At 37.9% G+C, this 27,754-nt stretch overlaps 1 protein-coding gene across 8 annotated transcripts in view; it reads left to right on the top strand.

Moving 5' to 3' along the window:
- The window catches only part of AGK (acylglycerol kinase), a 92,450-nt gene that overhangs the window by 35,976 nt on the left and 28,720 nt on the right, over nucleotides 1-27,754 (top strand). For 6 of the 8 annotated variants that reach the window (XR_009565245.1, XM_060305213.1, XM_060305212.1 and 3 more), the window contains 6 exons: nucleotides 4,702-4,777; nucleotides 11,006-11,098; nucleotides 12,813-12,845; nucleotides 13,927-13,968; nucleotides 14,173-14,267; nucleotides 19,105-19,174. Coding sequence is in view for 7 of the 8 variants with exons in the window: in XM_060305213.1 (XP_060161196.1) it covers nucleotides 4,702-4,777; nucleotides 11,006-11,098; nucleotides 12,813-12,845; nucleotides 13,927-13,968; nucleotides 14,173-14,267; nucleotides 19,105-19,174 (409 nt within the window). In the remaining variant the exon portion in view is untranslated. The remainder of the gene's footprint in view (nucleotides 1-4,701; nucleotides 4,778-11,005; nucleotides 11,099-12,812; nucleotides 12,846-13,926; nucleotides 13,969-14,172; nucleotides 14,268-19,104; nucleotides 19,175-27,754) is intronic. The other 2 variants (XM_030854028.2, XM_060305211.1) reach the window with 1 other exon arrangement.

Genomic DNA, 27,754 nt, shown 5'->3' with positions numbered 1-27,754 from the left:
TAGGTCTTGGAGGTCAGTCAAGGGAGAACACTCAGTGTTCCCGACTGACGAAATGGCCCATGGGGCGGGGGCCTACAGACAGGAGTGCCGACTAATATCCTTTGCTGTGTCACAGGAAAGTCTGTAAACTGGTCTGGTTGGCCTCAAGGGGTCATGTGAGGCAACTCTGAGAATTAAGATGTGAAGAATAGTTGGGACCTTGGTTGACAGTCATGTGTCCGTGTTCATTTATTGTAACAAATGTACCACACTGGTGCAGGATATTGAAAGTGAGGGAGGTTTTGTGTGTGTGTGTGCGTGTGTGTGTGTGCATGTGTAGGGGAGCAGGGGGTATGTGAGAACTCTCTGTATTGTCCACTCATTTTTACTGTGAACCTAACAACTGCTCTAAAAAATAGTCTATTAATTTTTAAAAGTACCGTAAGCAAAATAAAAACTTTTTTTTTTTTACATTGCTAGTTAGGTACAACTCTCATTCAGTTGGAAAGGTAAATAAGACTTTTGGTGGCTTATAGAAGAAATCATTTAAAATTTAAAATTATTTTTTAAAAATAGTAAGAATTAAAGGGTTGAGGGGGAGAAAAAAGTGATACCTTTTATTCTATCTAACAGCCAGAACAATTCTTTTTGTCCTGACTGAGGAAAAATTAATAAGTATGTATTAGATTGGATTCTCTAAGTTCGAAGTCAAATGACATTAAGATAATAAGAACAACAACAAAAAGCATAGTTGGGAGTAGCTTCTGAGTGGTGAGGTTAACATTGGAGAGAAACGCAGGGGCTCTGAAATAAGTTTCTCTAGTCATTTCTTGGGAGGTAGTGTGTGTGGCTTCACTGATGTGAGGGCTAGTCACGCCTTATTTCTTTTGAATTCAGCAGTTTAAGATATTTACCTACAGGTTGTCTAAATCGGCTCCATTACTCTACCTAATGGAATCATATTTGCCCACCTTTATTGGAACCACTTCCCGCCCCCATAAACGTACCAGTCATAAGGCCTCTTGTTCATTCTTGTTTAAAACCAGCGCTGAACAAAAATATCAACAAAGGTTCTAACATAACACAATCAAAATACCCAAGATAACTAGTCACTGGTGGCCTGTGGGAGAAGCTAGCAGGGAACTGGGTGTATCCTCTGTATACTCTGTGATACGGTCGGTGTTGCTGAACTTCTTAAATCCTCAATTTACTCATCTGTAAAGTGTGAAAAGTAATAGCACATGCCTTATAAAAATTACCATGTAATTCTTTAGGATTAAATGAGGTAATGCCTATAAGATATTCAGCATTCTTTCCATTTCATAGTTAGCACCTGATAAAAGAAATATAAGCTGCTGTTCTTGGTATTACTGACCTGTAGGCTGGGTCAGAAGGTTCTCCACTTGGCTCTCCCACCCTGGGATCTCTCCTTTTGCCTCCGTTGTTGTAACTGCTCCAGGTCCTGTTCCTCTAGAGATCTAGTAAGTTAGTAACTTGCTAATTCTCTTGAAATATATGGTAGTTTGTTTAAGCTATAATCAGTCATTTTGAGTTCCTACTTGAGATATTTGCATTTTTAAAAAATGAATAAACTTTTCTTTTAGAGGAGTTTTAGGTTCCGTTTACACTTTTACATGTAAGTGTATTTGCGTTTTTAAAGGTAGGTTCTTGTTGAAAAGTGTAATACCTTTACCTGCAGGCTAGGGTAAGGAAAGTGTTTCTTTTCTAAAGTCATGGTCCCCTTTAACAAGGTGAATCCCTGCAAGCTTCTAGGAAGCAGCCACTTTGGAACTCTCCAGCATCTTTTTTTAAAGCTTTCACTGTACTATTTTTGTCATCTTGACTCTGACCTGACACATAATTTATAATTTATCATGTAGCTATTTCATTATGTAGTACTGGTTTAAAACTACATTAGAGCTTTAGGAAATAACTGTTTTGCATTAATAAATGATACATTAAGGAGTAATTATTTTGTGTGTGCGTGTGAACCTGCAAATTGCTAGAGGTATAGAAAGTTTTATTTAACTCTGGTGCTATCTCACCCTTAATTATATAATAAATAATACATTTATTACTGGTAACACTTGCTTTTCAATCTTTTATATGGAACATTAGAAGGAAAAAAAATGCCTTCACTTCCACTTTAGAGATTTTCTGTACCTGTGGCATCACAAAGATGTGAATAAAGGCCCAAATGTTCAAATCTTTTTTCTTTCTTTCTTTTTTTTAATTGAAGTATAGTTGATTTACAGTCTTGTGTTAGTTTGAGGTATACAGCAAAATGATTGTTATATATACATACATATATTTTTTTCAGATCCTTTTCCATTGTAGGTTATTATAAGTTATTGAATATAGTTCCCTATGCTATACAGTAAATTCTTATTGTTTATTTTATATATAGTAGTGTGTATCTGTTAATCCCATACTCCTACTTTATCCCTTCCCCCTTTGGTAGCCATAACTGTTTTCTATGTCTGTGAGTCTGTTTCTATTTTTAAATAAATTCATTTGTATTATTTTTTAGATTCCACATATAAGTAATATCATATAATATTTGTCTTTCTCTTTCTGTCTTACTTCACTTAGTATGATAATCTCTAGGTCCATCCATATTGCTGCAAATGACAATATTTCATTCTTTTTATGGCTGAGTAATATTCCTTTATATATAATGTATATAATATATTCTACACACACACACACACACACACACACACACACACACACACTTTATCCATTCATCTGTTGATGGACACTTAGGTTGCTTCCATGTCTTGGCTATTGTAAATAGTGCTGCTATGAACACTGGGGTGCATGTATCTTTTCGAATTAGAGTTTTCATATTTTCTGGATATGTGCCCAGGAGTGGGATTGCTGGATCATGTGGTACTTCTAGTTTTAGTTTTTTAAGGAACCTCCATACTGTTCTCCATAGTGGCTGTACCAATTTACATTCCTACCAACAGTGTAGGAGGGTTCCTTTTTCTCCACACCCTCTCTAGCATTTATTCTTTGTAGACTTTTTGAGGATGGCCATTCTGACTGGTGTGAGGTGATACCTCATTTTACTTCTACAAATCTTATTTGTTTTTTTTAAATTAATTAATTAACTTATTATTTATGGCTGAGTTGGGTCTTCGTTGCTGCGTGCGGGATTTCTCTAGTTGCGGCGAGCGGGGGCTACTCTTCATTTCAGTGCATGGGCTTCTCATTGCGGTGGCTTCTTGTGTTGTGGAGCATGGGCTTTAGGCGTGCGGGCTTCAGTAGTTGTGGCTTGTGGGCTCTAGAGCGCAGGCTCAGTAGTTGTGGTGCACGGGCTTAGTTGCTCCACAGCATGTGGGATCTTCCCAGACCAGGGCTCGAACCCGTGTCGCCTACATTGGCAGGCGGATTCTTAACCACTGCACCACCAGGGAAGCCCAAATCTTATTTCTTAAACTAACTCAGAGGAGCTTATAGATGTGTTGTAAGTGATTAATACAGCTGATTGAGACTTCACCAGAGTTTTGCTTCGCAGAGATAGATCTAATCCACTTCCACTTGACCCTTTCTTATCAACCCAGAAATGAAAGCAACCCTGCAAGGAGAAATGTTTACAGTATCACCAGCTCACCTTTTATTGTTGGGTTAAGCCCCAGAAATGGTGATCTGGAAAGGAGAAATTTCCATTTAGCCTTTCATGTTCATTCTTACAAGCATTCAGAGCTGTAGAAGAGGGAGGATATGTGTGTTTAATTTGCTTATTACGTGCTCAGGTGTGCCCTTGGTTCAAGGTATTTTTTTGGTTCTTGTAAAAATTTGCTCAAGCTTCTCAGTTTCTATTTTAATTCATAATCAGAAATGTTTTATGTTCTGTGTTCCATTTGATAGCTATTTCTTTTTAGTTTAAAGAATGTTGAAGTTGGTCTGTGCATAACTCTACATGTTCCTCATTCACTACCTTTGTGTCTGTTTCTAGTATAAAATATTCTTAAGAAAGTTGAAGCATGCATCACTGATAAAAAATAATAATCTTTCTGAAAGAGGACTGAGTAAATGTGGATGTAAAAGTTAGATGTTTGGTGTTGATTGTTTTGAAAGTACTAGTTTTTATTTTTGTTTTGTGATGTGATAGTTGAAAATATTTGGGTAAAAGACAAGTCAGCTGATTGGTATGTTTTAACATTTATTCAACTCTGAGACTCTGCAATTGGGGACTTTTTTGCAGCTTCTGTATCCCTTGATTTCTAATACATTCTCAGTCAACCACTGGAATGTAAATAAGTTCCGTGAGGGCTTATTACATTATACCTCAGTTACATGTATTTTTGTCTGCCTTGTCCTGTTGTTTGCCCAGTTCCTAGATGTGTCTAGCACACAGTAGAGGCTCAATAAGTGCTTGTTGAGTGAATCAGACATTGTTGCCTGAGTGGAGCCGTATCCAGTGTACACACTTCCTCTAGAAGAACTAGATTGTGCACTGTAAGCATCCCACATGGGTGAGAGCTTATTGTATTAGACAAGGGGCAAAATCTTGGAGGCCCCAGAGTGAAAGAGTCCACGTTTATATCCAGAGAAACTCATTACTCTTCACCAGCCTTCCTGTCCTTGAACAAATAGAGGAAACGTGTTCTCTACGCTATTTCTTGTTCTCTTCTAGAGAAGGTGGTTGGGCTTTTTATATTTCCTCTTGAGAACTTGTGTTAAAATATTTGTGTTTTTTTCCTTTGTCTACAGCAAAGCCAGGACTCTATTTGAAAAAAATGCCGCCCCGATTTTACACTTATCTGGCATGGATGTGACTATCGTTAAGGTGAGAACTGCTCTAGAATGTTGATTTTATCCAAGCTACCCCTCCTTATAACATATCCTCTTCTCTTGACTTCTTAGCAAAAATCACTTATCACTTAGAAGATAAGATTAATAAGATAATATTGTTTTTTCCAACCACGGTCAGCTTTTCACTTTCAGAACAAGATTAAATGGGGCCATGAACTTGGCTTCTTTCATCTGACAGATAAGACGTGGAACTATTGTCTCTTGGAAGATGAAAGTTGTTACAGCTGTAAGAATTCTTTTTCTGACTACTAAAAAGAAATTTCAAGTTTGAGTAATTAATTTCTTGGTAGTTCTGCAGACAGGTAAACATTTTCTTTCTGGTGAGGAATTATTTCAGGTGAGGAATTTTAAGTGGTAAAGCTTTAGAATTTTCGAGATTTGGGTAAGAAGAAATGGGGACAAAAATAAATGAGAGGGAATTGTGCTATTTTAGAAGATGCCTCAAGACTCCACTTCCTTGACTTTAAGTGCTATGTGTGTGGTATGTACATAGGTGTGTGTACTTGGTGAAAGTCACTGTTACCATGTTTGTAAACCTATGGTATACCAATTTTTAATATTACACACTTTCATTAGATCATAGAGATTGAACGGTCATTTCGTCCAGTTGACCATGCAATGTTGATGAACTCTCCTCTCCAGCTTGTCCGAGGTGTGGTCTTCTAGTTGTCTGCCTCCAGGGATGGGAGAGTGGGGAAGAAAACTGACATTTATTTCAGGACCTGTAATGCATATTGCAGACTCTACGTATGAGAGATCTGAGAATGGTTATTTAAGACCGATATTTGTTTGTTCCTGGAGTGTTTGGTTGAACTCACAAGGAGAACCATCTGGGCCTGGAGCTTTCTTTGAAGGGAAATTTTTTTATATATTAACTTTCTTTAATGGCTGTAGAAGTACATCAGGAAGTTCTGTTTCTTCTTGAATTAATTTTAGTAAGGTAAATTTTTTAAAGGAATTTGTGAATTTCATCTAAGTTTTCAAATTAATAGGCATCAAGTTGTTCATAATATCTTCTTTTTAACTTTTAAATTTCTGTGACATCTGAAATACATCATTTTCTCGCTCAGTATTGTTTTATTGTTTATTTGTGCTTTTTTTTTTTTTTTGCCTGCCAGTCATGTGAGAGATGCGTCAATTTAATTAATCCTTTTTGCCGAGAACCATTTCTTGGCTTGTTGATCCTTTCATTTATGTTTCTTTCATTAACTTCTGGTCTGTCTTTATTGTTTCCTTCATTCTACTTTCTTTGGCTTTTTTTCTGCTGTTCTTTTTGACATTTTAACTTGGATGTTTATTTCATTAATTTTCACCCTTCTCTCCTGGTGTTTTCTTAGAAAGCTATAAATTTTACTGCTTCAGCTGCATCCTAGGAGTTTTGGTATATAATATTTTCATTATCATTCATTTCTAAATGTTTTCTAATTTTCATGATGATTTTTGTTTGACCTATGAGTTATTTAGCATGTTTTAAAATTTTCAAATCTAAAGTTTTCCCACATCTTTTTGTTAATGGTTTCTGATTTAATTGTGTTATGGTCAAAGAATGTAGTCTATATAATTCCAGTATTTTAAGTTTATTGAGATTTGTTCTATGGCCTAGCATGTGGTTTGTTTTCATAAATGTTTTATGTAGGCCTAAAAAGAATATATATCAGTTATTGGGTACCATGTTCTATATATGTCCATTCAGTCAAGTCTGTTAGTTGTGTGGCTCAAATCTTACATGTCCTTACTGATTTTTTTCTTCTGTTTGAACTATAGATTATTCAGAAAGAAGTGTTAGAAATATCGCACTAGATAGATTTGTCTGTTTCTCTATGTAGTTTTATCCACTTTTGCTTTTTTATATTTTGAGACTGTCAGTAGATGCATTCACATTTCAAATTATTTCATTTTTCTTGCATGTTGACACTGTCATAGAGTTACTCTCTTTAGCACTAATGCTGTCCTTTACTGTAGTCTATTTTATTTAGTATTGTTAGTACCCATACTAGCTTGCTTTGATTAGTTTTTACCTGGTATAATTTTTACTTATCTTTACTTAAGCCATTTTGTGTCCTTATATTTTAATGCATCATTGGTAAAGGCATGAAAACAGGATATTTTAAAGATCCAATGCTTTTTGTGTGTGTGCCTTTTGACTGGACCATATAATCCATTAACATTTATTGTAATTGTTAATGTATTTAGATTTATTTCTATACCAGTTATCTATTGCTACATAACAAACCGCCTTGACAACAGTTTTTCTGCTTACAATTCTGTTGGTCAACAATCCGTGTTCAGAGCTGTTCTTGTGTTGGTCTCACCTGGGCTCCTCAGTGGCTTGTCTTTTCATGACTTGATAGCTTATTTATTTCCTTTTCTCACTGAATAATATTCCATCATGTAGATGTACAACAGTTTGTTTATCCATTTACCTATTGAAGGACATCTTGATTGCTTCCAGTTTTGCACTTATGAATAAAGCTGCCATCAACATTTGTGTGCATGTTTTTGTGTGGACATAATTTTTCAGCTCATTTGGGTAAATACCTAGGAGTGCAGTGGCTGTGTTACATGGTATGCTTAGCTTTGTAAGAAACTGGCAGACTGCTTTCCACAAGTGGCTGTACCGTTTTGCATTCCCACTAGCAATTAAGGGGATTTTCTGTTGCTCCACATCCTCATCAGTATTTGGTGTTCTCAGTGTTCAGGGTTTTAGCTGTTCTGATAGGTATACAGTAGTTTCTCATTGTCTCAATTTGCAGTTCCCTAATGACATATAACATTAAGCATTTTTTCATTGGTTTATTTTCCATCTGTATATCTTCTTCAGTGAGGTGTCTGTTCAAATCTTTGCTATTTTAATTGAGTTGTTTCTTGTTTGTTCTCTTATTGTTGAGTTTTAGAGTTCTTTGAACACAAGTTCTTTATCAGATATGTGTTTCAAAAATATTTTCTCTTATACTGTCTTTTTTTTTTTTTGCGGTTCGCGGGCCTCTCACTGTTGTGGCCTCTCCCGTTGAGGAGCACAGGCTCTGGATGCGCAGGCCCAGCGGCCATGGCTCACGGGCCCAGCCGCTCCGCGTCATGTGGGATCTTCCCGGACTGGGGCACGAACCCACGTCCCCTGCATCGGCAGGCGGACTCTCAACCACTGCGCCACCAGGGAAGCCCACTTATACTGTCTTTTAAAGCTGTGTTTGTTTTCGTTCTCTTAACAGTATTTTCACGGAGCAGAAGTTTTTAATTTTAAAGAAGTCCAGCTAATCAGATTTTTCTTTTGTGGCTCTTGCTTTTGGTGATTTATCTAAAAACTCATCAACAAACCCAGGATCACCTACATCCTGTACTGTGTGATTTTCTAGAAGCTTTATAGTTTTTTATTTGACATTTAGGTCTATGATCCATTTTCAGTTAATTTTTGTGAAAGGTATAAGGTTCACGTTTTCTGCATCATCAGGCCACTCTTTATCCTTTCTCTTTGTTGCATTTGGAATTTTCCTCTTAAGATCAGAGCCTCAAATGTGTCATCCCTATTAATGTAATCTTTTAAATTATGGTCTGTTAAATCTGTCAATATCCTTTTGAATTTTGGTTCTTTCATTCATGTACTTATTCATATTTATCAATTTGTCTTGCAAATATTTGAGTACCTACTACAAAGTAAGCTCTGTTCTACCTGTTGAGGATACAGTCTGAACAAAACAAGTTTTCCCTCTCTGTCCTCAAAGAGCTTCCACTCAAAGTGTGAAAAGGAGGGATACAGATAAAACACATATACAAACAAACATATGATTTGTCAGATGGTGATGAGAGCCAAGAAGAAAAATCAAGCAGGGTAAGGAGACCAAGAGTAATGGCGGTGTTAGTTTAGTTCAGGAGGCCAAGGAAGGCCAGTCTGGTAAGATGACCTTCGGAAGAGACGTGGGGGAAATGAGTGAGTCATGCTGGTAGGTTGGGGAAAGCATCCAGGCCGAACGTACTGCACGTTCAGAGGCTCTGCAGAGGAGTGTACTTGGGGCTTGAGGAAGAGTGAGAGGCAAATGTAGTTGGAGGAGAATGAGCAAGGGGAGACAGGAGAAAGGATGAGGTTGAAGAAGTTAGGAGGGGCAAGATTGTCAGGTTTGTATCGTTTACGCATTCAGTCAATTACCTTTCCTCTCTGTTGTTGATAAAGTGTTGTGTAGGAAAAGGCTGAATGGAGAGCCCTAAAGAAATGTCACCAGGAATCTACCTACAATTTGATGTCCCTCCGCTGAGCATCTTACTTTGAACGTAGACATTCAATTGGTAATCAGTTCACCCAGTTGTATTCTAGTGTATTGTTCCCACCTATCTCCGCCTTGTCCCCAAGGATATTATCAAATAACTTGCCAGGTGCCTTGCTGAAGACCCAATAGAATGTCTGTCTGGATTTCCTGATCTTCTGATCTAGTAATCTGTCAAAGATGAGGATACTCTGAAATGCCTTGTTCTCGGTGAACCCATGCAGATTCCCAGTGATCACCTATTTCGGGGTGTTCACAAAGCATCCTTTTGATCAGGATCAACATATATTCTCTCTTTTTAAAAAAATATTTATTTATTTTTGGCTGCGTTGGGTCTTCATTGCTGTGTACGGGCTTTCTCTAGTTGAGGCGAGCGGGGGCTACTCTCCGTTGTGGTGCACGGGCTTCTCTTGCTGCGGAGCACGGACTCTAGGCGTGCGGGCTTCAGTAGTTGTGGCATGTGGGCTCAGTAGTTGTGGCGCACGGGCTTAGTTGCTCCGCGGCCTGTGGGATCTTCCTGGACCAGGACTCGAACCCGTGTCCCCTGCATTGGCAGGCAGATTCCTAACCACTGTGCCACCAGGGAAGTCCCTATATTCTTTTTTTAAAAAGTGAAATATTTGGATGGATTGAGCTCAGTCACCAGAGGGCAGTGATTTAATCAACCATGGGTATGTAATGAAACCGACACAAAAACTCAGAAGGACAGGGTTTGGAGAGCTTCTGGGCTGGTAAACCTGTGGAGATCTGGGGAGAGGTGGTGCGCCCAGAGAGGGCCTGGAGACTCCACACCGCTCCCCCACACACCTTGTCCCATGTACCTCTTCGTTTGTCTGTTCATCTGAATCCTTTGTAATAAACTGATAAGTGTGAGACAAAAAAAAAAAAAGAAATATTTACAAATGTATAACTGCAAAGCCAGTCATTTCATTTTTCAGGATAAAAGTAGAACCATTCATCATAAGATTAGATGGTGTTAGTGTAGGACTTTGTTTTTCGTGTGTTGACTGTGACTTAGTGGCCCAGGTGCTTTAGCCCATCTGACATCCAAATCTTTAATTTTTGCCTATTAGTGTCTAGTAAAGTGTCAACAGGAGAGAGTGTTTCCTTATTTCAGTATTAGTTGCATTACATTTGTTAAAATTCAGTGTTTGATTTTAGAGGTGGTGGCTTAGATCATTCATTTAAGTCTACATCTGTATCTGAAATGAGGTATCCTCAGTACAAATGGTGAGGCTTACATACCATTTAGTCACCATTTTGTGACTGCTTTGAGCCATACCTATATTTCTTTATGTACAATCATAGCAAAACCACAGTAACCGTTTATGTAGTACAGTGCCAGTTAAGAACAGTTACCTTGCTAGTCGCTTTTCATACTGCTTTCCAACAGTATTAGGAAGAAGCGCTTTTCCCTTCCTCCAGTACACATGATTTCATTGATAAGGAAATTAAGATCCTGAGAGTTTAAGGCCACTCAGCTAAAAAGTAGCAGAGTTGGGATTTAATCTGGGTCTCCTGGGCTCTCAAATCTGTGCTCTTTTTATTACATCTGTTTCTCCTTATTTGCACATACACTTGACTTTCTGCTTGCAGATGAAAGTCACTGGGTAAATGATGTAATAATAGAACGTGCACTGGACTAGAAATGATTCCTCTGACTAGCTGACTGTGTAACCGAGACAAATCACTAGGTTTGAGTTTTATTTTTAAAGTAAGGAGCCTCCTAGATGGTTTCTGAGGTCCCTTCCAGCTCTAAAAATATAAAACTATAAAAACCATACATAGTTGCTTTGATAGCTGTTTAGTTTCTCATGTATATCAATTATGTAGAATTTAAGAAAAGGTTCAGTGTAAAACTTTAAAGAAAATATCCCATATTTTTAGACCTTTGGGCCTGTGGCTCTAGGATGATAAATTTACCAAAGGCTTCCTTTGTATTGCAGACAGATTATGAGGGCCAAGCCAAGAAGCTCCTGGAACTGCTGGAAAACACAGATGTGATCATTGTTGCTGGAGGAGATGGGACTTTGCAGGAGGTGTGGCCGCTCTTCTCTTTGAAACCATTTTGAAAGGGAGGAAAATAGAAATTAGGTCTTGGAGCAGTGGCGTGAAGTGGTTATAATTTAAGGAAATTATTTCTTTGTAATCCATTCTTTTTAGGATTGTTTCTCTCTGAAACAAGTATAGCATTACATTTTTCTCATGCACTTTTATTTCATTGCTTCGTATAAATTCTATACCCAGCACATAGAAGGGTTTTTGTTTGATCAGATTTAAGTCGGATAAAATGGAATAAAACAGGGTACAAAATGGTGCTGGGTGTGAAACGCTTTTTATATTTTGAAGACTCTTATGAAGTAGCCCTGTTTGTAAGGGAATCACTGTTTCAATTATGGGAAGGTTTCTTATAAAATAAACTTAAATAACAATTGCCTTTTTAAAAAATGCATCTGTCCATTCTCACTTCATTTCCATCCCATGTAATGTTATCTCCTAATGGTACATTTAGAGGCAGAGGTCTACATGTTCCGATGTATGCGTTGCTTTTGTTCTGCAATTCCATTTCCTTAATGCTTGCTTTGGTCCAATAAGGACAGTAAGTATATTGCCCTGGAAATGCTCTTCTTTACCAGGGCAATAGACTAGAACCTACGTTATGTATTGGAAACCCCTAAAGGGCCCAGTGCAGGTGCCCCTCCCACTCAGTCACCCCATCCTGTGTACCATAAGTCACATCCATACCTCGTTTCTCATTGTCTTTTGCCTCTATTTTGGTGGTTTCATTGGTGTTCAGGGACCAGGAGCTATAACAGCGGACAGGGCACTGTCCTGTGTTTGAGTTAGCAATCATGTAAGCCTTAGTAAACTTCTTTTAAAAAGGCTGTGCTAATGATCTTTTAATTGTGTTTATGGATTTTTAATGAAGTGTGAAGAATACGGATAGCATGCCAACAAAGTAATGAAGTGGAACTCACGACAGCCCCATTTAATCCCGAAACTCAGTGAGGCGGGAGATGCGGGAGAAGATTGGCTTTTGCCTTGACTTCACAAAATGTTTTTAAGAAAGAAACCAAATTGTGTATCTGGTATAATCTAGTCATCAAAATATGCCCTGGTTAAAAAAAAGAATTGGAGGGAAATATAGCAAAATATAAACAACTGACTAATGATGCTTGGTGGGTTTATGAGGAAGTATTTTTTCTTCAGGTATTTTTCACAGTTTTTATAAGACCATGGGTATTATAGTTTAAAAATAAAAAATAAATTAAGTAAAAATTCAAATTAAAAATGTCTTTTTATAGAGGGAATACAGTCTCCCTTGTCTTCATATTCATCAGTAAGAAACATTTATTGAGAGCAGGCTTCTCTCTGAGTGTAGCAAAGTGCTGTTTTTTCCCCGATATGTGTACTTCATAGTAGGAAACCAGGATCTTTAGTATAATTGATGTGTACATCACATTTATACCCATCTTATAGAACTTAAAACGTAATTTTACTAATATAATGTGGAAGTTTTATAATTATTTTATCTTAGCCTTTATAGTGCTATTGTTCCTAGGTGGAGAATAAAATCTAATCTAGCTCTGATCTTACTGGAGAATAGTTGTGCTTTAAGAGCCAATACATCTTTTGACATAGTTTCTAGGAAGAAAACAGGAACAAGTTTGTGGTCCATGAAAATTGAATCCAATTCTTTTATGATAAAGGAAATACAAGTTGTTCATAATAATTTTTTTAAAACATTTGTAGGTTATAACTGGAGTTCTTCGAAGAGCAGATGAGGTGAGCTTTAAAATAAGAATCATTGCATTTTGACTTTTACTTTCCTGTTTTAATCTCTCTTTATTTCTTTCTTTTACCCTTTCTCCCCTTTTTATATTTTAAGATGGGCGCAAGTTGTGCTTCCTCAGACTTTAGAAAATAAAGTACTTCTGCCTATGTCATAGAACACTTTTATTAACTCATGGTGGACTTTTCTGCTTTGGGGATCCAGAGTATCCAATGGCTTTTACCAAGAGTTGTTTAAAATATAAAATTTCCCCATAGAATCTTTTCAAAGGATTCCTTCATTAATAAATTGTGGTATATTCATATATTGGGAGCCATACAACAGTTAAAATGAATGAACTAGGTTTATAAATATCTACGTGGTAAATCTAAAAAATATTCAATAAAAAAAGGCAGGTTGCCAAAGTATTTTATGCATTTCTATAAATTTTTAAAATTCAGAAAACAAAGATACTCTTAATAGATGCCTAAACTATGTAGTAAAAGGGTAACAATGTGAATGGAAAGGAATCACACCCACCTCACGATAAAGGCTTCCTCTGGGAAGGGAAAGGGGAGTAGGATGAGAAGGGACTTGAGTTGTATCTGCATCACTTTATTTCTTAAAACTCTGAAGCAAATATGGCAAAATGTAATATTTGTTAAATCTGGGTCTTGGGTACATGGGTATTCGTGAGATTACTTTAAATTATTGTAGAAAAGTGTGATAAAATATTTTATAAGTAACAACAAGAAAGAAGATCCTTCCCAGTCCCTTTAGTAATAGTAGACTGAGCTCAAAATAATCTTTAGGAACCTTACGGTATCTGTTTATTTGTGGCCTTTAATTAAGTCCTCTACTATGCCATTCTTCTGCTACTTGACCTTGCTTATTCTCTTAGCCTTGTTTATACTTGAGGTAGTTTATAAGGCACTTTCACCTGTCCTCAGTCACTGTACAAATGTTAGACATTTTTAGTTGAATTCTATCTGCAACTTTGTCAAATAGTGTGGCAACATAATACAGTCTGTCACAATCATGCATTTATCTAATATCTAAGACCCTCATTTTCTTAACCAAATTTCTTTCAACCAGTTGCCATTAGTGAGCACCCAAATATTCCTTCCAAATTTGAAGGTATGTTGTTTTCATGAACTGCCTTGTTCTAGAACCTGCTTCCTCAGTATTACCTGGTTGCTTGTCTAGGGGTGTGGGAAGGAAGGCTGGGAGGCAGGCCCAGGGTCAGTTACTTTGTCATAGTGGACACATCTGTGCCTCTCTGTTCAACCTCATTTTCTGACCATAACAATAAAACTTTGCTCTTGTTTTCTTCCTCGCCAGGCTACCTTCAGTAAGATTCCCATTGGATTTATCCCACTGGGCCAGACCAGTAGTTTGAGTCAGACACTCTTTGCCGAAAGTGGAAACAAAGTCCAGTAGGTTGTCAATGTGGGATGGTAGCATTTGTGGGTAAGCGAGCCTGGGAATGGAGAATTCACACGTGTGATATAATTTTCTTTTTGAGTTTTGATAGCCTGAAACTTCAGATCATTAAGAGGAAGAGATCAGAGTTCAAGCGTTGGGTTGATTGGGAAGTTTCTCTGTTGGGTTGCGGGACCCTGGTGATCTCATGTTAAGTCCTCAGGTCAGGTATGGAGATGAATACTGATGTCCTTCTGACACTTATGAAGGTAGCTTCACTGATCCAAGCATACTGTTTGTGTGCTTTTGTGTTGTAAGATTCTCTGGTGAAGACATACTTGCAGTGATCATTTGTTTGCTTTAAGTATGTATGATGACAAATAGCAAGTTCCCTGCGGAGATGGGCCAGCAGCAGCCTTGGCTCCATTACCTTGATAATATAAGTAGCTAAAACAACCAAATATAGTTACGTCCTTTAGGGAATGCCAAAAGTGGAAGGCAGTGTGGATAAAGTAGACAGAGGAAGTAGTGCAACCCTGACATTAAATTAAATTGTTGTGAGTCTAACAGTGTCCTCAGGAGTCAGGCAAGTTGCTATTATTGCTCTTTTCTTTCAAAAGCATTATGTAAACAAAGATTTAGTCTTTCAGGAAGATGGGAATCTTGAATTTGAGTCATGGCTTTGACAATGATTAAAAATATAATCTTGGACAAATCATTTTCAGGCAGGTTCTCATTGTCAGTTGCCTGATCTTTAATGTAAGCTTTGTGATACATTGGGGGAGGTCAATAAAAAATATTTGTTGAATGAATGAATTGAAATCTTCTCAAGACATTTCCTGTTATAACCTTCTAGAATCAATAACAATAATAATACTCAGGTGATTTTCTGTTTTGGATTTTTTTTTTCTGCTTTGGGATTTTTATTTTAGATTGAGGTATAGTTGACATAAAACATATTAATTTCAGGTGTATAACACGATGATTTGATATTTATATGCCACCACAATAATTATAGTTAACATCTGTCACCATTCAATAGTTACAGAATTGTTTTTCCTTGTGATGAGAACTTTTAAGATATACTCTCTTAAAAACTTTCAGACATGTAATACAGTATTATTAACGTTAGTTGCCATGCTATACGTTCCATCCCCATGACTGACTTATTTTTTTTATCTATTTATTTATTTATTTATTTTTGGCTGTGTTGGGTCTTTGTTTCGATGACTGACTTATTTTATAACTTGACTCCCTTCGCCCTTTTTACCAACCTCCCACACCCCACCTCTGACAACCATCAATCTGTTCTCTGTATCATCTATGAACTTGATTTTTTAAAATTTTAATTTAATTTAATTTATTGTTTGGCTGCATTGGGTCTTCGTTGCTGCATGCAGGCTTCCTCTAGTTGCTGCGACGGGGGGCTACTCTTCCTCACGGTGCATGGGCTTCTCGTTACAGTGGCTTTTTGTTGTGGAGTACGGGCTCTAGCGCACAGGCTTCAGTATTTGTGGCGTGTGGGCTTCAGTAGTGTGGCTCGCGAGCTCTAGAGTGCAGGCTTCAGTAGTTGTGGCGCACTGGCTTCAGTAGTTGTGGCTCGCAGGCTCTAGAGCGCAGGCTCAGCAGTTGTGGCGCACGGGCTTAGTCGCTCCGTGGCATATGGGATCTTCTCGGACCAGGGCTCGAACCCGTGTCCCCTGCATTGGCAGGCAGATTCTCAACCACTGTGCCACAAGGGAAGTCCCTTGTTTTGTTTTGTTTTTTTAAAGATGCCACCACATATAAGATATCATACAGTATTTGTCTTTCTCTGTCTGACTTAACTTCACTTAGTATAATACCCTCCAAGTCCATCAGTGTTGTTGCAGATGGCAAAATTTCATTCTTTTTTATTGCTGAATAGTATTCCAGTGTATGTGTGTGCACACAAATGTATATATGTATATATATATATAGGTATCTCACATATATATCACATCTTCTTTATTCATTCATCTGTCAATGGACACTTAGCTTGTTTCCATATCTTAGCTACTGTAAATAATGCTGAATAACAAACATGGGTGCATATATCTTTTGAGTTAGTGTTTTCGCTTTCTTCAGATAAATACCCAGAAGTGGAATTGCTGGATCATATGGTAGTTCCATTTTTAATTCTTTGAGGAACCTCCATACTGTTTTCCATAGTGGCTGCACCAATTTACATTCCCAGCAACAGTGCAGGAGGGTTCCCTTTTCTCCACATCCTCTACAATACTTGTTATTTCTTATCTTTTTGATAATAGCCATTCTAACAGGTGTGAGGTGATGTCTCATTGTGTTTGGATTTGCATTTCCCTGGTTGTTAATGATGCTGGGCATCTTTTCATGTACCTGTTGGACATCTGTATGTCTTCTCTGGAAAAATGTCGATTCCAATTATCTACCCAGTTTTCAAGTGGATTTTTTTTTCTGTTGAGTTGTATGAGATCTTTATATATTTTGTATATTAACCACTTACCAGATATATGACTTGCAGATATTTTCTCCCACTCAATAGGTTGCCTTTTCATTTTATTGATGGTTTTCTTTGCTGCACAGAAGGTTTTTAGTATCGTGTAGCCCCACTTACTTATTTTTACCTTTATTGCTTTTGCTTTTGGTGTTAGATTCAAAAATCATTGCCGGGCTTCCCTGGTGGCGCAGTGGTTGAGAGTCCTCCTGCTGATGCGGGGGACACGGGTTCGTGCCCTGGTCTGGGAGGATCCCACATGCCGCGGAGCAGCTGGGCCCGTGAGCCATGGCTGCTGGGCCTGCGCGTCTGGAGGCCGCAGCAGTGAGAGGCCCGCATACCGCAAAAAAAAAAAAAAAAAAAAAAAAAAAATCATTGCCAAGTCTTATGTCAAGAAGCTTACCCTCTGTGTTTTCCTCTAGAAGTTTAATGGTTTCAGGTCTTATTACATTCAATTCCTTAATCCATTTTGAGCTAATCTTTGTGTATGGTGTAAGCTAGTGGTCTAGTTTTATTCTTTTGCATGTGGCTGTCCAGGTCTGCTTTGGGATTTTGAATAGACTGGTTTTGTGGATTTGTTTTTGCTGTTGTAGTTTTAGGAGTCATCTTTTATCTTTTAACTTTTTTTTTTTTAAGATAAAAACCTTGCTCCATCTATCAAACACCAGGCATAAGCATAGACATATATCAGGCCTTTATTAAAACGTCTCTCATGCTTCAAGCCTTAGTCTGATGGGGAGGGTTCAGCTCTTTACCAATCATCCTGCAGCCTAATGTGGCATTTCAGTTTGCCATATTTTTTTCCCAGTTTAGAATTTCTGAGGGGCTATAAATATGACAAACAATGAATTAAACATTTGTTCTTATCTGACACAAATCCTATCTGGTTTGGGTCTTGGTTACTTTAGATAGCTAGTCTTTCCCCCTGTCAGTATAGATTATTAGAACTGCTTGCCAGCATTACCAGATATGCCAGTGATGCGGAGGTAGGACATGTCCCTTAGAGAACACCTCACCTATCCAAAAGCCAGTGTCTGTGCAGTGTGGCTGCCCTCAAGGTCTTAAATAGCCTTCAGTTTTTTAGGAGCTGATTTTCCCTGTAGTTAAACTAATGTTGTTGCTGCTTCTATTTATAATTTAAAGATTTATAAGACTTAATTTATAAGCATGCCCCAGGGCTCTTAGATAATTAAGTCAGTCTGCCCTGGGTTCATAATTTTGTAGATCTCTTAACATGGCAGATGCCTGAGGCTACCTAAAAGAACAAGGCTTTGCTTTTTGCATTGCTGTTGAGATTTGTTGTACCATAATTACTACAGAAGAAAAAGGAATTTTGAATTTGGAATGTTGCAGATAAATAATCCTAAAAAATAGCTGTTTCGTGCTACAGTGCTGCTTTATTTAGAGCTTTCAATTATTGCTGGAGAATAATAAATTTAAGGTTGCATTTTAACCATCTTCTGCCAAGGAATTTTGAAAAAAAATTAATAGAAAAAGGCATTTTTCAGTTGGAACATTTTTTAAAGGTTAGCCTCTCAAAAGCACTTCTTAAACCTCTTAATGTGCTAGGTACTACTCAGAGCGAGCACAAAGCTTTAGGATTCTTTCTAATAACTTCCTTTGAAATTAATGTATTCATATCAAATTAATCTAAACTGGTGAACATGTGTCTTGCTTTCTCCTAAATTGAATCTCATTTTCTAAACTGCTACCTACTTCCCAGATAACAACTGTATTGGAGGGAAAATGGGATAAAGATATGTTGATAGAGAAATATGAGAAAGTAAAGTAGGCTGTTTCTTAAGTTTCAACTTGCTTCCTAGGGAACCCAGAATGTAATCCAAGCATTGGAGTTAATGTGTATATTTTGGGGATTTATTATATTTTGCTAAGATAACTCCAGCAAATCCTGTCCTTTAGCTATCCTTCAGATTATTAGAGTAAAAAGGAATATGGTTTTTGAAGTGCTTGACTTTCATTCTCTTACAATGAATGAAAGATGTATTATTATTTATTTATCATATTTTCCAGTGATAAAAGTCAGACACAATGTAGAGACTCAATAAATGTGAGGTAAATAAATGATTGGTGCCTTGCATAAACTTCTCTTTGCCAAAGCCTTCTCTTTGAGTCTGTATCAGAGCCTTCCACTAGATTTGTATCAGTAATTATTTTATACACCTTTGTTCTGCTTTCTTGGAATATTTTGAAAGAATTTGTCTTTTTCTTGACCCAGCTATTAGTTCTCTGGGTAGGAGTGTGGTTGTGTGTGTGTGTGTGTGTGTTTGTTTGTGTGTGTTGGGGGAAATGTTGCTTATTTTTCACAACATGATCATTTCCTTCTTGTTATCTTTTAGACATATTACAGATGCTACACTTGCCATTGTGAAAGGAGAGACAGTTCCACTTGATGTCTTGCAGATCAAGGTAAGATCTTTTCATCAGAGTTTGAAAAAATTAACAAAGTAATACACACTTTAACAAAAATGTAGTAGTTCAAATAAGATTGTAAGGAAAACAACTGTTCTTCTTCTTACCCTTTCCTATGTGAAGTATAACCCCCCAGAGAAGATAGTTTTACCTGTTTGTTCTAGTTATCACTAATTAGTATGCTCGTGATGCTACTTTTAAAAATTGTGGTAAAAAAAAAAAATACCCACAAAACATGAAATTTACGATCAGAACCATTTTTAGGTGTATAATTCAGTTTAAGTATATAATACTACTTTTTGGTTTATCAGTTTTAGATCTTATCTCTTGGCCTCTTATCAGAAGTCCTCTGTATCACCTCTCAGTATAGTTGTATCGTGATTTTTAGTTCCTCTGATTACCTTTGGCCCACAAGTAATTTTTCTGTTTTATATGGTTGTTTTGAGTATTAAAAGAGCTAATAAATATAACGCACTTAGGACAGCACCCGATTTCATCTCACCTGTTTGCATGGTGGCCACCTCTCTATCTCATGCCCTGCCAAAGGCTCTGCCTTTCTCGTGGCCCATCTGTCTTTTGGAGGGCCTTCTCTTTGGAATTCAGGTTACTTGGTTGTCTTGCATTGTCAGCTCTCTGATGGGCTTGAGAATAATTATGATTCTGTAGATTATCAGGCTTTTTCTCATTTTTAGGGTGGGAACAATGTTCTTTGTTGCTTCCTACATCCTAGAGAGGAGCAGAACTTCCCATTTTTCTATTGGGTTGTCTAACATTTTCTTACTGATTTGTAGATGAGCTCATGAATTACTCTAGAAAGACATTTGCTCGCTTTGCCCACTGAAGGGGCCTAAAGGCAGTGACACCCAACAACAACGAGCATATCTGGCATCCAGATTTTGGTCTCTAAGTACCATTCCCTAATAAAACTTCACAGGATTCTGTGAAAAGATGTCCTTCAGAGGCAGGGCAAGAATAAGGCAAAGAACTACTCAAATACTGACGAAGACAACGCAAAATAGGAGGCAGCCTGATGGTACCCTATTGGCCAATTTTGGGCTGCTTTGAACATCAAAAAGAATAATGCTAGTGGATTATAATACATTAAATAAGAATGATGAATCTATAGTTATGTTACAGAAGAATTGCCAAATTGTAAATGTATAAGATACGACAGAGTTAGAGAATTACCATTGGGCAATCACTCATGAAATCACTAATTCAAACAGGGATCATCAATGGCTGCTACACACATTGGATAAAAGGTCGTTGAGAAACAAATATCCACACAGTCTCAAATGATCGCAAGTTACTTAATAATTGCAAAGGGAAAAAGTACCTTTATAGTAGAGCGATCTAGCCTACACCACCTTAACCAGGTGATCAAACAGCATCACCAATCATGGGACAGATGGACATTATCTGCCTCCGGATGTGATGTATTGAGAAGGGTACAACATCACCTACGTAGTTTTCTGCCCCAAACATTAGTCTTAATCTAACTGACTCTAATAATGAGAAAGCAATCAAATCCAAATTGTAGGACATTCTAAAAACAACCATTGATTTGGCTTCTTCAAAAATGTCAGTGTCGGGCTTCCCTGGTGGCGCAGTGGTTGAGAGTCCGCCTGCCGATGCAGAGGACACGGGTTCGTGCCCCGGTCCGGGAAGATCCCACATGCCGCGGAGCGGCTGGGCCCGTGAGCCATGGCCGCTGAGCCTGTGTGTCCGGAGCCTGTGCTCCGCAACGGGAGAGGCCACAACAGTGAGAGGCCCACGTACTGGAAAAAAAAAAAAAAAAAAAAAAATGTCAGTGTCACAAAATCTAAAAGAAGATAGTCTGTTCAAGATTAAGGGAAACTAAAGAAATATCATAATGAAGTCCAGTACGAGATCCTGGACTGGAAAAATGAAAAACAGTGTCAGCCGTAAAAGATATCAGAGATATTTTAATATGGATGATATATTAGATGTTATATGCCAGTGTGAGATTTCTTGAGAGTGACAGTGGTGTTATGGTTATGTCCGTGTATGTCCTTGTTCTTGGGAGATACATGCAGAAATAGTTAGGAGTGAAAGGTCATGAAGCCTGCAATTTATTTGCAAATGATTTAACAATACTACAAACTATACATACAGAGATAAAGCTAACGTGGGGAAATGTTGGCCTGGTGAAGCTGGGTGAGAGGTAAATATGGTGTTCATTGCACGTATAAAAGGTTTTTTGGTTTGACATCTTACCAATATTAAAATTTTGGAGGGAAGAAGACCCAATAGCCATTCCTGATTCCTGATCAGAATCTTCTCTCTAAAAAGGGTTTAATTCCTAGGGAAAAGATATTCTCGCTTGATGGTAGTTAAGTATCTATTCCTTCTTCATCTAAATTTCTTCTTTTTCCCCCTGGAAAAGGCAGGTTCGTAAGAAGGCTGAGCCATAAAGCCAAATAATCCTATAAACAGCGAATCCTGCATCGAATCCTGCATACTTTTCTCAGGTTTAGCCTCAGAATGTACCAGCTGCATTCAGGCTGTCCTCCGAAGGCTATGCACATTTTACATGCATGCAGGTTTCCTAGTATCTGTGGAAGAAGCCTCCGTACTGTGTCATGATTCCAAACTTCAATCCTAAAATGTCGTTCCTAGTTATATGGCATTTGCTATATGCACGTTTACGGTTGATGAACCCGTGAGCTTGCAACCCATTTCCCTTTTATTTTCCTTTGTGCTTTATGCAGTGATATCTGGACTCTCCACCATGACCTTGTTGGTCAGGCTAAAAGCGATTTAAGTTGCAGTTGATTCTTTAGCATCTAATAAAGCTTAATCGTTTTCACAAAATGTGCTGAAAGGAATGTTAACCTGGAGAAGAGACTACAGATCAGCATTATTTTATCGTTGCTGTCAAAGGAGTGAATCAGGGTAGGTCTCTTAATAACGGAGTGATTTACTGCTTCTTATTTATGTGTGAGAAGTAATACATTCTGGAGTAATTAGGATTTAACTGAACATTCTTGACTGTGCTTGCATTTAAATGTCTCTTGTCTCCTTTATCTTTTTCTTTCAAATATACTGATTCTGTGAATTGATGAAACCAGTGTCAAATTTAACACAGGCTCTGTATATTGGTAACACACCCCAGGAAGCAGAAAACTTTTAAAATCAATTCCTAGAAAACATAGTACGGTAGCCTCTACTGTAGTTTCTGAGGCACCCAGCTAGGCTGAATTTGTCTTCTCTTTTTTCTTTATTTCTGGAAATTGCTTTCAGAATGTGGTGAAAAGCATTGCAGATGAAGCCTAATACCAGGTTCCTCTTCTTTTAAAAAACAAACTGAAACACAATTAAACATATAATGGAAGATTCTCCAAAAAGAAAAGAAGTAGTCCTTGTAAGCTATAATAGTGCTTTATGTTTTCATTGTATAGTGTGAGTTCGCTTCTCCTTAGGACTTCTGACTCAGTGAGGGAGGGAAGATGTGTATTAGTATCTTCATTGGACAGATTTTTTAAAAAGGGTTATCTGATCATATGACTAGTTGTGCTGTAGACAGAAGAAGAATAAGGATTTTCTGTCTTACAGTCCATTGCTTTTTCCTTCACTGCTTTGTCTAGGTGGGATCACTCTTGGCCTGTCACATGATTTTTAAAGGGCAGTTTTCCCATGTGGACATCTACAATGCCTGGAAGTTGACTTTAAAGTAACTACTGTAAAGATTTATGGAATTCTTCCTAGTTCTTTCTTTTTGGTCTCTCAGTTCGACTCAGACCCTGCCAACCCAGAACCAAATGAGGAAGATAGGGGAGGTGGTGAGAGTGAGACTCTCCCCCTTTCCCCTGTCTTTCATTCCTGGATTCCTTCTGTTAAAGCCCCAGCTCTGATCATTCTCATACGACGATGCTTAGAGCTGCTCCTGAGCTCCTTCTGCCTTGATTCTTTTTCTTCATCTAGAATCCCTAAAATCCATAGGTCGGGCAGTTGTCTAGTTGACCAGGATCGTTTTCTTGTCACTGTTCCTTAAATTCTGTTGCACCCAGCTCTCCCAGTTGTTTTCCTCTGCAGAGCATGAGGTCATTTCCCCGCAGGGATTTGCTCTGTCCAGGGGAGCCTCTGACTTGGAGCAGCGTATCTCCTTTGCTGCTAAGGTCTGGCTGCATGCCTGTCTTTCTGTACAGTATCTGTTCTTGTTTTCTCATCTCTCTATCTCATAATCTGACTATTGCCCAGAACTTCACTGGCCTAAGACACAGTGATGCTTTGTCTGTTGGCTTCCACTCTGTTCAGCTGACCTTGCTTATTTTTCCTGTGCTTGTGTGTCCTCCAACTGGGACCAGTGTCTCCACTACTGGCCTCTGCTGAATCCTGAGGGCTCCGTGCCCATCTGCTTTTCTAGACTCTTCACATTCTTCACACTCCTTTCCTACCCCTTGCTGGAACATAGCAACTCAATTCCGTGGAACCTTAAGGTTGCAAGGCTTTTTGGTTAATCTTAACAGAAGAGTCCCAAAATTCTTCCCCCTACATGAAGAAAGGGAAAATGGTTTTAGAGCACCAGTCAGGAAATCTTGAGTACTTAGCTCAGCACTTCCTGCTTCCACTACATGCTTTAGAACAGCATTTCCCCAAGGAATATTACTTATGCAAGATGTCTTCCCAGAGAAGGGCTGAACAGTTAACAACTCAGGAAAGCTGTATATTGTGTTTCTTCTTTTGGACATTTATAATGTACATTAACATATTAAAGACTCTAAAAAGAATTGCAGTAAACATAACTTCTTTCAAACCAAATAAGTTTGATATTTCCCAACTTATTTCAACATGGAATCTTCTATCATCATCATCATATCATCATCATCATCAGCTGTAACACTTAACATCTTAAGAAACATTTGGGAAATGTTCCCATTGATACAGCAAACTCTTCACATAGTGTTAATTCTCTCCCTTAGGCTAGAGCGCCCTTTCTCCTCGTTTCTTTTCTTTCTCTCTACTTTCTTCCCACCCTCCCCAATCTAGGTGCTTTATTTAGTTTTCCTTTTTGGGGAGGGATTGGGGAAATCACTGTAGTATGCACTTATTACTGTAATATAGTGTCCTTCCTCAAGGGACCTGATTTCTCTCTCTCTTTTTTTCTAATTAGCATGCATCTTCCCTAGTCCAGTACTGTATGATTCAGCCTTGTTCCTTCTCTTTCAATACTATATAGTGCTTAGCTCACTCTTGGGAACCTCCTAGGTAGATCTGAAAAAATGATAATGAATAAATAAAAGAGTGAATCCAGGAATTATACATATATAGATACACATACACATACATATAAATGCTGGATCAAAAAACATAGTTAGATTGCAATAAAAAATTCCTCCCACCCCCTATTCCCTGCCTCTGTCAACCACCAATCTGTTTTCTGTATCATCTATAAGCTTGTTTTCTTTGTTGTTATTTTTTGTTTTTTTAGATTTCACATGTAAGAGAGATCATACAGTATTTGTCTTCCTCTGACTTACTTCACTTAGCACAGTGCCCTCAAGGTCCATCCATGTTGTCCCAAATGGCAAGTTTTCATTCTATTTTATGGCTAAATAATATTCCTGAGTCTCTGTGTGTGTGCATGCCACAGTTTCTTTATCCATTCATCTGTCGATGGACACTTAAGTTGTTTCCGTATCTTGGCTATTGTAGTTAATGCTGCAGTGAACATGGGGGTGCATGTATCTTTTTATTTAAAAAATTTTTTATACAGCAGGTTCTTATTAGTTATCCATTTTATACATATTAGTGTATATATGTCAAAATCAACCTCCCAATTCATCCTACCACCACCCCACCACCACCACTTTCCCCCCTTGGTGTCTATAGGTTGTTCTCTACATCTGGGTCTCTATTTCTGCCCTGCAAACTGGTTCACCTGTACCATTTTTCTAGGTTCCACATATATGCGTTAATATATTTGTTTTTCTCTTTCTGACTTACTTCACTCTGTATGACAGTCTATAGGTCCATCCACGTCTCTACAAATGACCCAATTTCATTCCTTTTTGGGGCTGAATAATATTCCATTGTATATATGTGCCACATCTTTATCCATTCGTCTGTTGATGGACATTTAGGTTGCTTCCATGAGTTGGATATTATAAATAGTGCTGCAGTGAACATTGGGGTGCATGTGTCTTTTTGAATTATGGTTTTCTCAGAGTATATGTCCAGTAGTGGGATTGCTGGGTCATATGGTAATTCTATTTTTAGTTTTTTAAGGAACCTGCATACTGTTCTCCATAGTGGCTGTATCCATTTACATTCCCACCAACGGTGCAAGAGGGTTCCCTCTTCTCCACAGCCTCTCCAGCATTTGTTGTTTGTAGGTTTTCTGATGATGCCCATTCTAACTGGTGTGAGGTGATACCTCATTGTAGTTTTACGCGCAGGCTCAGCGGCCATGACTCACGGGCCCAGCCGCTCCGCGGCATGTGTGATCTTCCCAGACCGGGGCACGAACCCGTGTCCCCTGCAACGGCAGGCGGACTCTCAACCACTGCGCCACCAGGGAAGCCCCTCATTGTAGTTTTGATTTGCATTTCTCTAATAATTAGTGATGCTGAGCAGCTTTTCTTGTGCTTCTTGGCCATCTGTATGTCTTCTTTGGAGAAATGTCTATTTAGATCTTCTGCCCATCTTTGGATTGGGTTGTTTGTTTTTTTAATATTGAGCTGCATGAACTGTTTATATATTTTGTAGATTAATCCTTTGTCCGTTGATTCTTTGCAAATATTTTCTCCCATTCTGAGGGTTGTCTTTTTGTCTTGTTTGTAGTTTCCTTTGCTGTGCAAAAGCTTTTAAGTTTCATTAGGTCCCATTTGTTTATTTTTGTTTTTATTTCCATTACTCTAGGAGGTGGATCAAAAAAGATCTTGCTGTGATTTATGTCAAAGAGTGTTCTTCCTATGTTTTCCTCTACGAGTTTTATAGTGTTTGGTCTTACATTTAGGTCTCTAATCCATTTTGAGTTTATTTTTGTGTATGGTGTTAAGGAGTGTTCTAATTTCATTCTTTTACATGTAGCTGTCCAGTTTTCCCAGCACCACTTATTGAAGAGACTGTCTTTCCTCCATTGTATATCCTTGCCTCTTTTGTCATCGATTAGTTGACCGTAGGTGTGTGGGTTTATCTCTGGCCTTACTATCCTGTTCCATTGATCTGTATTTCTGTTTTTGTGCCAGTACCATATTGTCTTGATTACTGTAGCTTTGTAGTATAGTCTAAAGTCAGGGAGTCTGATTCCTCCAGTTCAGTTTTTTTCCCTCAAGACTGCTTTGGCTATTTGGGGTCTTTTGTGTCTCCATACAAATTTTAAGATTTTTTGGTCTAGTTCTGTAAAAAATGCCACTGGTAATTTGATAGGGATTGCATTGAATCTGTAGATTGCTTTGGGTAGTATAGTCATTTTCACAATATTGATTCTTCCAATCCAAGAACGTGGTATATCTCTCCATCTGTTTGTGTCATCTTTGATTTCTTTCATCAGTGTCTTATAGTTTTCTGAGTACAGGTCTTTTACCTCCTTAGGCAGGTTTATTCCTAGGTGTTTTATTCTCTTGGTTGCAATGGTGAATGGGAGTGTTTCCTTAATTCCTCTTTCTGATCTTTTGTTGTTAGTGTATAGGAATGCAAGGGATTTCTGTGCGTTAATTTTGTATCCTGCAACTTTACCAAATTCATTGATTAGCTCTAGTAGTTTTCTGGTGACATCTTTAGGATTCTCTATGTATAGTATCATGTCATCTGCAAACAGTGACAGTTTTACTTCTTTTCCAATTTGTATTCCTTTTATTCTTTTTCTTCACTGATTGCCATAGCTAGGACTTCCAAAACTATGATGAATAATAGTGGCTTGTTCCTGATCTTAGAGGGAATGCTTTCAGCTTTTCACCATTGAGAATGATGTCGGCTGTGGGTTTGTTATATATGGCCTTTATTATGTTGAGGTAGGTTCCCTCTATGCCCACTTTCTGGAGAATTTTTATCATAAATGGGTGTTGAATTTTGTCAAAAGCTTTTTCTCCATCTATTGAGATGATCATATGGTTTTTATTCTTCAGTTTGTTAATATGGTGTATCACATTGCTTGATTTGCGTATCTTGAAGAATCCTTGCATCCCTGGGGTAAATCCCACTTGATCATGGTGTATGATCCTTTTAATGTGTTGTTGGATTCTGTTTGTAGTAGTTTGTTGAGGACTTTTATATCTATATTCATCAGTGATATTGGTCTGTCAGTTTGTTTTTTTGTAGTATGTTTGTCTAGTTTTGGTATCAGGGTGATGGTGGCCTCATAGAATGAGTTTGGGAGTGTTCCTTCCTCTGCAATTTTTTGGAAGAGTTTGAGAAGGATGGGTGTTAGCTCTTCTCTAAATGTTTGACAGAATTCACCTGTGAAGCCATCTGGTCCTGGACTTTTCTTTGTTGGAAGATTTTTAATCACAGTTTCAATTTCATTACTTGTGATTGGTCTGTTCATATTTTCTATTTCTTCCTGGTTCAGTCTTGGAAGGTTATACCTTTCTAAGAATTTGTGCATTTCTTCCA

Source organism: Globicephala melas, chromosome 9 (assembly GCF_963455315.2).
Source record: "Globicephala melas chromosome 9, mGloMel1.2, whole genome shotgun sequence".
Lineage (NCBI taxonomy): Eukaryota > Metazoa > Chordata > Mammalia > Artiodactyla > Delphinidae > Globicephala > Globicephala melas.
This window is presented reverse-complemented; position numbering and strand designations above follow the sequence as displayed.